Raw genomic sequence first — 11,294 nt, 5'->3', positions numbered from 1 at the left:
AGTTTAATAACATAAAACTAGACATCAAGTAATTTTTATGCCAAAAATCTGAATTTTTCAATGTTTTATTTTCTTAAATCATTAATATTTTTAACTAATTCATTGGGCACTTCTATCCCTATTTATAATACAAATTTTCCCCAAATTTCATTCCCTTCCAAGTTAAAAACTGAAAGATTGCACACATGTTTATATCGACGATCAAAGTCATTGGCGCGTAAAATCATATACTAATTTGTTTTTTTTAAAAGAAATTCCAAAATATTTTTCTAAATATTTTTACCCTGAATTTATAAAAGTTCTCCATATTTATCAATTTTTTTTCCTACAGATCTACATTGTACCTTTTATGTTCACTTAGTTATATTTCTCAGATTTAGACGTATTTTTAATATCGATTTTAAATAGACTAGATCAAATTTCATTAAATTATATCTCAGAACATCGCTTTCTCTTTTTATCTCTTCCATTTGGTTTTTATTTGCTTTTTTTTTTTTTTTACTTTTCCACCATTTTCATATTTTTATTTTTAAGTTAACACATGTAAATTTGATTTCAAATTCCCAACATCCAAAGTTACCTTTTTAATTCCAATACTTGATATACTCACTTAACATAATATTTTTCATTATTAATTTTATGGATTTTATCCATGGTTTACAAAAAATTTCAGGAAAAAAATCTTAAAGGTTATACAAAAAAATGTTTGCTAATATTATAAAAAAAATACTATAATCTTATTTAAAAAAAAGTAAAAATTGAACGGTTTTTAATAAAATAATATCTCAATCATATTTCTGATTAATTTATTTTAATAAACCATAATGTAAATTGAAGGGGAAAAAAAAGCCTAGACCTAGATGATTCAATGCGTATAGTCCATTAAAAAAAAGGATAGGTGCATAGGCTTATAAGTTTAGGGTCGTGTGCTTGTCTTTTTTTTTACTTAGTCAAAGGGAAGGATAATATGTTGTTCTCCCTCTTTTTTTTAAAAAAAAAACAACAACGCGACGTTTGCCTTTCTAGATTTCGATCACTAAACATGTGTTCAGAAATCAAGTTGGGATTTTTTAGATCGAAAAAACCATTTTCAACATGTTTCCATCTAAAAAATCAAACAAACACCCTTGAAACTTCAATAAACTATTTTTTCAACTCAAACACTCATTAATTGGTCTTAAAACACAAAGTTCAAAAAAAAAAAAAAATCTTTTCCAACAAACTAATTATAAAAAAACACATCAACATAACTCATCTAGTCAAATGAAATTCATTAACATCAATAATATTTTTTTTTATTGTTAGAATATGGCCGGCCTACCATTTTCTTCTTTCTCTTTAATTTTTCAATAACTTTTTCTTTTCTTTCTAAAATTTAGAAACTAAAATGTGAAAAAAAAGTTTTATATCAAAATAAAAAATCTCAAAACTAAAGAAACCTAAAACAAAGTAAACATAAAATATGGAGATTAAAGATAATCTTTTCATGCGAATTTCAGTAGGCCACCATGTTTTCTCCTTTTCTTAGTTTGGTATTTATTTTTTTAATTGTCTTGACACCACAAATTAAAAATATATCTCATTAAATTAACCTACAATTAAAAGCTTTAATAGTTTCAAAACCTTCATATTTCAAGGAAACACAAAATATAAATTGTCAACTGAAAAAAAACATAGAAAAAAAAGGATGAAATAAAAAAACTCGGTGATTAAAATGAAAAAAAAAAAAAAACACTATTGTAATCCCTATTGAATTTTAAGAGCACGAAGGACATTACACTTTTGCTATGTAAAATCATCATGATGATGATGATATCATATGGCGATGAGATATACTGAGGATACGATTGAAGAGAGAAGCAAAAAGAATTCCCATAATGTTCGACAGGTAAGAGCACATCAAATATGGTACACAACAAGTTTTATTCTCTTTTCTTTAGCTCTTGTCTCCGTATGAATAAGAAAAAAAACAGTGATACAAATAATCAGTCCACTCTGAAACATTTTTCTCAACGACAGCATTACAAATCAAGTTAGAACCAAGTGAAATCAAAGGGAGCAGGTAAAATTTGCATAAAAGAAAAGAAGCTGCCCTCAGCTGGTTTGTATCCGTGTAAAATCGAATTGCATTCAGGCGTGCTAATGGTAGCCATCCACTTAGTTTACAACAAGAAGAGAGAAGCCGTCAGCAAAAACAGCAAGTAGATTAGACCGATATTCTTGTCTGTCAAATTGGCTGCATTGTAATCCGAACTGTCTGCCTTAGAAGTCACAAAGCTTCCCTCAGGTGTGCTTGTGGTCAGAACAACAACAATCCAGTTACCATCAGAACCTATCCCAGCTCCCGTAAACTTAGCATCATCAAGGCTACCCGAGTATTGAGTCTGCGTGAAGTTAGTTAGCACAAGACTCGGATCCAGGTTGGGAACACAAGCGGGCATCAAAGCTCCATCCCTTGTGTTGGATACATTCAGATGGCATTTGGCTAGAAGGCTTGGGTAATTGGGGAACTGCGTTTCAGTGCCTGGTACTGTGTTGGAGCCCGTGGCATATGTACAGGGTTGATCCTTAAACTGGTCAGCTAATTCCCCAGCAAGGCACTCTGCATTATCATTTTTTGTGAGGGCAGTCAAATTCAAGGATGTCCTATAGTTGTTAATGCTTTGAAGAAGGCCATCCTCCTGATCTGCACATAAATGGTGGAATGAGAAGCTCCGCGTCAACATTTCAGCCGGGGGAGAGAATTTTATCATGGAATAAATGTCAACTTTTTGTTGTTTCTTGGAAAAGAAAGCCGCGGAACACTAAGTACCTCAGAAAATTCCCAAATTCTTGTGCATTCTAAACAAGCAGCAAAAGTAGCTTTTAATAGTATGGGCTTGAACCCAAGGGAACTTAGAGGACACTAACTTTGAAAACCATTTTCTTGATCTTAAGTATCAGCTGCTTGCGTAAAAAAGATTTTGACAGCAAAACAGATAAATGGAAAGAACAATTCTAACACGGAAATAAAATTAACAATGAGAGAAACCAATAGCAAAACAAATATTACTGAGGCAATCTTATCAAAATAAGAGGACATGCATTTGAATTTGTGGAGCAGAAATAGCACAGGAATAGAATCTTACAAGTAAATAGCTGGCTCTAAAACCTTCATAAGTAAAAGCCACATACAAAAACAAAAGTGCTTCATTTTGATGGAAACATACAACTTTTGGGAGAGGATTTTTATTGGCTAAACCCAAAAGATGCGCCTCCTATGATAAGAAACAATTTGTTCTGGAATTCTGAGACTTCTTACTCCAGCTTTCTTGGGACTGCCTAATTATAATTTTCTAGGAGATGGTTAAGAAATCATGAAGATTGTAAGCGAAAGCTTGAAAAACAAAAGATTCAGGGATCAAGGAAAACATAAGCTGGTTACTGATCAAGGAAAATCATGAAAACAATCTTGCAAAGGCAAATTCACCAACGGCCCGTCTGGAAACATTAGATTTGGGGTAGAAATGAAATGAAATGAAATCAATTCAATACCATTTACCAATTACAGGGTTTCGGAAAGTCCTGAGCAATATAAATGAATTCTACATCCCATTAAAACCATATATTTCCATAAGACTTTAAATCTCACCAAGTGGGGTGCGATTTGGGTAGAAATGAAATCAATTCAATTCAATTTATGTGAGAATTGAAATCAAAATCAGAAGAATTAAAGAAAGTAATTTACCAGCAAGTCTTCCTTTTATTCTTTTTAGGAAAGGTCTCCAATCAAGATCCATAAACCACGCTATATTACAGTGGATTAATTGGCCATAAATAATCTTAACTAAATTCAAAAATAATAAAATGTGGGTTGTTTTAGATCAAGTCAGATAAGCAATCTTGTTAAGGTAAATTCAGTAACTAAACTAGAGACCAAGCTAAGAGTTCTAATAAGATGACAGACACCATTGGCAGCAAAATCAATGAAAGAGCATATGGTAAATAAGTCCTGGATAGAGCAATTGACCCAACATGTGCTAGTAACAAATGCTGCAACCCAATTACCAAGTATCCAGATTAATTAATATAACCACCAAGACTAATTAACAGCTAATCAGATCTCGCAAAAATTTGGCAAGATCAAGTAAAAAAAAAACAAATTAGCTAAAGGGCATTTAAGAAAATAAAAGAAAAAGGATAACCTACCGTCACAAAGGACAGGGTGAGAGATGATGCAAAGAAGGAAGGAAACAAAGAATGGGAAGAGGAGAGAAAATCTTGAAGATGCCATTGCTTAATCTGTTGCTGCTGCTAAAGCTACTGTTGCTGTTGTTGTTGAATAATAATATTAATAAGAGAAGGAAGGAAGGAGCGTAGTGGAAGATAGATAGATGGATTGTTGCTTTCTTGTTTGTTATGTAAGGTAATTACTGGTGTAATACTGTTAGTATAGTGCGTCGGCTTGCTATCTTTCTTTTTTACATTATGACATCGTTTGAGTTTGAGCTGCTAAAACATTTTTTAAAAAAAACATTGACCAAGAATAAGATAGATAACTAAAGGAAAAATGATTTCACATGATGGTTTCAAAAAGTTTAATTTTATTTTTACACTTTAAAAATTATATATATTTGGTCTCTTAATATTTTTAATTCAATTTTAATATAAAATTTATTTTTTATTATTTTTAGTTTTTAATTTGAAAGTGGAGGAGAAGTCATCGGATTTTGATGGTAGAAAGAAAAAGATGTTGTTCGCATTGATCTGAACCATCAAATGATTGATTTTTTTTATGTTAAATGGTTCCATTTAATGAAGAAAGTTCATATTAGATGCTATTTTTTTTACTTTGAAAATGCCTCAAAAATATATCTGACTTTAGAAAGATTTTTTATTTTAGGTTAATTTTGGGCTTTCAGATGGTTTTTTGGGTTTTTCTTTAGATCAAAATAGATTTATCAAGATTTTTAGGATGTTTTGGGTAAATAATGAATTGAAAAATGAGTTTTTGGATTAAAAAACCTTTAACCTTAATTTTTTGGCCACTGTAATAATCGAGATCTGAGTGAAATCAGACGACGCATTGTCTGATTTATTTATTTATTTGAAAAATTAGGATGGATAACATGTTGTCTCTCCCAACTGAAATAAAAAAAAATAAAGGCCCAAGCACGCGACCTCTAATAAAATGGGTCAAGTAGGCTAGTCTGACTTCCTTATTTTTTTTAATTTTTAAAATTAATGTTTTTTTTATATTTTTAATTATTATTACTTTATTTATATTTAGATTAATACACATTCTCTCTTTTATTTTATTTATATAGCCTCTTTTAAATAACAATTATTTTTTAGTTATTTTGTGTATATTTAATTTTTGAAGAGATTTGTTTTATTTATCTATTTTTTTAATTTTTTGTATAGATGAATTTTATTTTTTAAAATAAAAAAAATTATTTTTATATAATATTTCTATTATGTACAACCTTGCATAATGTTTTTTTTAATTTAATTTAATATGTGTCTATTTTTATTATCATTTAATTGAATAAAAAATGTATTTTTATAAAAATATTTAGCAAACACAACCACTTAAATGTCCCGTCCAACGAGATTAAATATCTTGATTTAGACTTGTCTTTCAATTTTTTTTAATTTTGTTTTTAGTTATCGTTTATGATTTTTATTTATTTATTAACATATAATTCTTAATTTATTTGATTACAAATATATATATATATATATTTTTTATTTTTACTTAGATTTTTTTAACTACAAAAATATATCGAAAAAATCAATATATATAATTTTTTAATAAAAAAAATCTAACTTACAGCGGCGAAATAATAGTCAAATAACTATTTCACAAGCATTGCCCGACCCCACTTCCATGGCTGTATACGATGCCGTTTTAAAAGTCAATGATGAGGTCTAAGTCACACGATTTTCAGACATTCTACCCACCTATCCACCGTAACCATGTCCTAGCGTGCGCGTCTCTCTTCTCTTTCTTAAAACGACATCGCTTTCTACTCTATATCAGTGCAGTTTGACGTCCAAACTCAAAAGCCGACGCTGTTTTTTTTTTTTTTTCCCTGTTACTTTTCAATTAGTAAAATTGTTAAATAATACGTGAAGCTCGTTTCATTTCTCTCTCTCTCTCTCTGTTTTTTTTTGTAAAGAATTCATGACTTTATTAAAGTTCTCAACATCACGTGATATCCAATAAATTATATATATAAAAAATGATGCTAGCAAGTTTCATGTGATTTAAAGTTCGAATTTTAGGAATTTTGATGATTTTTTAATGAATAAAGAGAAATCACTTGAATTTCATGCCATTACTTAACAATTTTATTAATTGAAAATAAAGAAATAATTTGATTGAGAATTTATTCATACATCAGTGATCTAATTAAGACATAAAATTAGCTGGGTATCTAATTAAGATTGCCCTTAAAGATTAGAGACTCTTACTAGGCTCATCCAAAATTATCAAGGCATGCATCTGTGTATTTTCAATAAATTTTTACTTGTAAAATGTTTATCACTTGCCATTATGAATCAATCAATTGTTGTAGGACACCTAGTCATACAATTTGCTTAACTCTACAAAGTCAATTTAGTGATTTGCTGACTTAGAGCTTTGTTTGGGCTAAGTTAATAAAAAAACTTAATTTTTTTCTATTAAAATAATATTATTTTAATTTTTTTTTTAAATAGAATGTTGGGTTAACTCAAGTCAACACATTGACTTGCAATCTAGGTCTTGAAATAACAACCTATCAGTAAGGTTTCATAGTTATGATTCTAACATATGTTATTTTGAATTTTTTTTTTTAAAAAAAGTAGAATGTTGGGTTGACTTAGGTCTATACTCTGATTCACAATATGAGTCTTAAGCTATCAACTTGATACAAATCAGTCTGTCATGATAAAAGATCCACTAGAGGTGTCAATTGGGTCAATCATAAGGTTAAAGGCCAAAAAGCTAAATGAGGCATTGAATATGCTTGTTCAGAGTATTTAAGCAAAGGCTAACTTCAAGGAGGCTTCAACACATATGAGACAATCTAAAATCAACCTAATACATATGCAAGAAGGGCTCAACTCAACCCCAACTTAGGCTTAGAGCTGACTATATAATTGGGCAAACTTGTTTGAACAACTTTTCATGGCCTACAAAGAAAGATAGGTGGCAACAATTAATCCTAACATTACAAGAATATTTTTGGAGAATATTTTGAGAGTTTCCATCTTCTACAAAAAAAACTAAGGGGCAACATCTATTACAAAGATTTTCATGCTTATTTAGAAGAATTAAAGTTGGCAGCAACAATCCTTATTATTCAAAGACATTATTTAAGTCGGTTTTGAATTGATTTTTTCTAATGCATAGTCTTACGCTAACAAGCATAATCTTTTATCCAATTGTTGGATCGAGCTGAAAGTTTACCATAAGATTACAGAAGCCTAGTTTAATGTATTGTTAAACTTTCATAGCGATTGGACATCTAGAAGGCCTTGTGATAAGGTCCATAAACTACTTTATGAGAATTATATTAATTTCCTAGTTGATTCAAAACTCTTTTTTTATTTTATTTGGAACTCTTTAACTATTTTTTCAGTATTATTTAGGATTTTTTTACTTATTATAAATTTAGTTATTTAGCTTGTGTTTAGGTTTATTTTACTGATTTTGATTTCTGAATAATATGTATGTGTGTGTGTGAGAGAGAAAAAACTCATACTTTTTGGTTCTTAAAAGAATTAAAATTGACTTATAAAAAACTACTATTTTCATTGTGTCTTTCTTATATTTCTCATTCACGATTCATTAATTGTTGGGCGGGGGTTCAAATTCCAATAGTATTGGTGTCTCGGTTCAAGGTAATTGTTGTGTCACGCTTTTTATCTGAAATATGATTTCTAGCTTTTCAAGATTATGTTTAAACTTGCTTGTGGGTTTCTGAGTCTTATATCCATGGGGTTGTATCGGTTGTTATCAGAGCTTGATTCTAAAAATCAAGTTATATCTTTCTGAGCTTTTCAACTTGTCCACATTTAGATTTCAATGTTTTTCATTCTCCTACTCCTTCTTTAGTTGCGTCATTAAAAAAAATTTCATTGATTTCATTTCTGTCAATGAAAATCAATAACCACAAATACAAAAAAAAAGGATGAAGAAAAGTCATTGCAAATTTCAGTTATGGTCGCTAGTTACTTTTACAAGGAGGATTGAATCGAAACTTGATAAAAACACATATAAACTGGTATTCTTGGGGTTTTAGGTACCATAACTTTAGATATTAAGTTTCAGGTCATTTGGACACATTTTCATTTTGGTTTCAATTCTGATTGCGTAAATTACAACCTTTTGAGAAAGATGATGAGTTAATCTCTAAGGGTAAGGAAATGGTTGAACCTAAACATTGCAAAGAAAAGACTGATTCTCCACTAGTACTTCCATTTCCTCATGCAGAAATCGTCAGCGAATCCTGAGTCACTATAGAACGAGAAATTATCATTGAAAATTGAGCGACGGATGACGCATGAAATCGACAGTGAAAAACTAATTCACGGTGGACGCATGAAATCAGTAGAGAAAACAGAGTCCTCGTTGATGCATGGAATCACCAGTGAAAACCTCGTTACTACTGACCAGAAATCGTCAGCGAAAACAGAGTCACTGTAGACCTTGAAATCGTCACTGAAAACTGAGTGACAGGTGACGTATGGTGTCGACAGCGTGAATGAATTCATGACCGACGCATCCAATTGATAACAAAAATAGAGTCATGGCTCACGCATGGAATTGTCAAAAATGCTATGTCACTCTTAATCCATAAATCGTCAGCGAAAATAGAGTCTCTGTAGACCTAGAAATCATCACTGACAACTGAGTGACAGCTGACATACGGAATCGATAGCTTAAATGAATTCCCGACCGACGCATGACATCGATTCCTAAAACATAGTCAGGGTTCACGTATGGAATCGTCAAAAACATTATGTCACTGCTAATGCAAAAACCATCGGCGAAAATAGAGTCACTGTAGAACAAGAAATCATCATTGAAAATTGAGTGACAGATGACGCATGGAATCGACAACAAAAACGAATTCACAGTGGACACATGAAATCAATAGAGAAAACAGAGTCATGGTAGACGCATACAATCGCTAGTGAAAACAGCGTCACTACTGACCAGAAATCGTCAGCGAAAATAGAGTCCTTGTAGACCTTGAAATCATCAATGAATACTGAGTGACAGTTGTCGTATGGAACCGACATCGTCAATGAATTCACGACCAACGCATCAAATCGATAGCAAAAATAGATTCATGGCTGACGCATGGAATTGTAAAAAACGCTGTGTCACTGCTGATCCATAAATCGTCAGCGAAAATAGATTCCTTGTAGACCTTGAAATCATCAATGAATACTGAGTGACAGCTGCCGTATGCCGAATGGAATCGATATCGTCAATGAATTCACGACCGGCGCATCAAATCGATAGCAAAAATAGAGTCATGGCTGACACAAGGAATTGTCAAAAACGCTATATCACTGGTGATCCATAAATTGTCAGCGAAATCTGAGTCCCTGCAGACCTTGAAATCATCACTAAAATCTGAGTCATAGCTGATGTATGGAATGGACAGTGTCAAATAATTCACTGCCTACGCATGAAATCGATAGCAAAAATAGAGTCATGTTTGACGCATGGAATCGTGAACATTTGTTGGGTGATGGATGACACATGGAATCGACAGTGAAAACAAATTCACAGTTGATGCATGAAATCAACAAAGCAAACAGAGTCATTGTTGACGCATGGAATCATTAGTGAAAACTGCGTCACTGCTGACCAGAAATTGTTAGCGAAAACTGAGTGACTCTAGACCTAGAAATCGTCACTGAGAACTGAGTGACGGGTGAGGTATGGAATCTACAACGTCAATGAATTCATGATCGATGCATCAAATCGATAGCAAAAATAGAGTCATCGCTGACGCATGGAATTGTCAAAAACGCTTTGTCACTGCTGATCCATAAATCATCAGCGAAAACAGAGTCCCTGTAGACCTTTAAATCGTCAATGAATATTGAGTGACAGCTACCGTATGGAAGCGACAGCGTCAATGAATTCCCGACCGACGCATGACATCGATTCCTAAAATATAGTTATTGCTGACGCATGGAATCGTTAAAAACACTATGTCACTACTGATGCAGAAGTCGTCAGCGAAAACAGAGTCACTGTAGACCTTGAAATCATCGGCGAAAACTTAGTCATTGTAGAACGAGAAATCATCATTGAAAATTGAGTGACGCATGACGCATGGAATCGATAACAAAAACTAATTCATGGTGGACACATGAAATCAGTTGAGAAAATAGAGTTATCGTTGACGCATGGAATAACTGGTGAAAACCGCGTCACTGCTGACCAGAAATCGTCAGCGAAAACTGAGTGACTCTAGACCTAGAAATCTTCATTGAAAATTGAGTGACAGCTAACGTACGGAATCGACAACGTAAATGAATTCCCGACCGACGCTTGACATCAATTCCTAAAATATAGTCATGGGTGATGCATGAAATCGTCACAAACACTATGTCACTACTGATGCAGAAATCATTGGTGAAAACTGAGTCACTGTAGATTGAGAAATTATCATTGAAAATTGAGTGACGGATGACGCATGGAATCGATAGCGAAAACTAATTCATGGTGGACACATGAAATTAGTAGAGAAAACAAAGTCATCGTTGACGCATGGAATCGCCGGTGAAAATCGTGTCAATACTGACTAGAAATTGTCAGCGAAAACTGAGTGACTCTAGACCTAGAAATCGTCACTTAAAACTGAGTTACAGCTGACGTATGGAATCGACAGCGTGAATGAATTCATGACCGACGCATCTAATCGATAGCAAAAATAGAGTCATGGCTGATGCATGGAATTATCTAAAACGCTATGTCATTGCTGATCCATAAATCGTCAGTGAAAACTAAGTCGCTGTAGACTCACTGAAATCTGAGTCATAGCTAACGTATGGAATTGACAGCGTTAAATAATTCACTGCACACACATGAAATCGATAGCAAAAATAGAGTCATGGCCGACGCATGGACTCGATAGCAAAATTAGAGTCATGTCTGATGCATGGAATCGTGAATTGTTGTTGGGTGACAGATGATGCCTAGAATAGACAGCGAAAACAAATTCACAGCTGACACATGAAATCAATAGAGAAAACAGAGTCATTGTTGACGCATGGAATCGTTAGTGAAAAGTGCGTCCCTC

At 32.5% G+C, this 11,294-nt stretch overlaps 1 protein-coding gene across 1 annotated transcript; it reads right to left on the bottom strand.

Annotated features, from left to right (window-relative positions):
* Positions 1-1,906: 1,906 nt before the first annotated feature.
* LOC18102337 (uncharacterized GPI-anchored protein At3g06035) lies at positions 1,907-4,410 on the bottom strand. The gene is made up of 2 exons (XM_006378091.3): positions 4,189-4,410; positions 1,907-2,686 (listed from the first exon to the last, which is right to left on the bottom strand). The coding sequence occupies exons 1-2, from the start codon at positions 4,271-4,273 to the stop codon at positions 2,163-2,165; spliced, it is 609 nt and encodes a 202-aa protein (XP_006378153.1). The 5' UTR covers positions 4,274-4,410; the 3' UTR covers positions 1,907-2,162.
* Between the last annotated feature and the right edge of the window lie 6,884 nt (positions 4,411-11,294).

Source organism: Populus trichocarpa, chromosome 10 (assembly GCF_000002775.5).
Source record: "Populus trichocarpa isolate Nisqually-1 chromosome 10, P.trichocarpa_v4.1, whole genome shotgun sequence".
Classification (NCBI taxonomy): domain Eukaryota; kingdom Viridiplantae; phylum Streptophyta; class Magnoliopsida; order Malpighiales; family Salicaceae; genus Populus; species Populus trichocarpa.
Note: the sequence above shows the minus strand (reverse complement) of the source record. Positions and strands in the feature narration are given on the sequence as shown.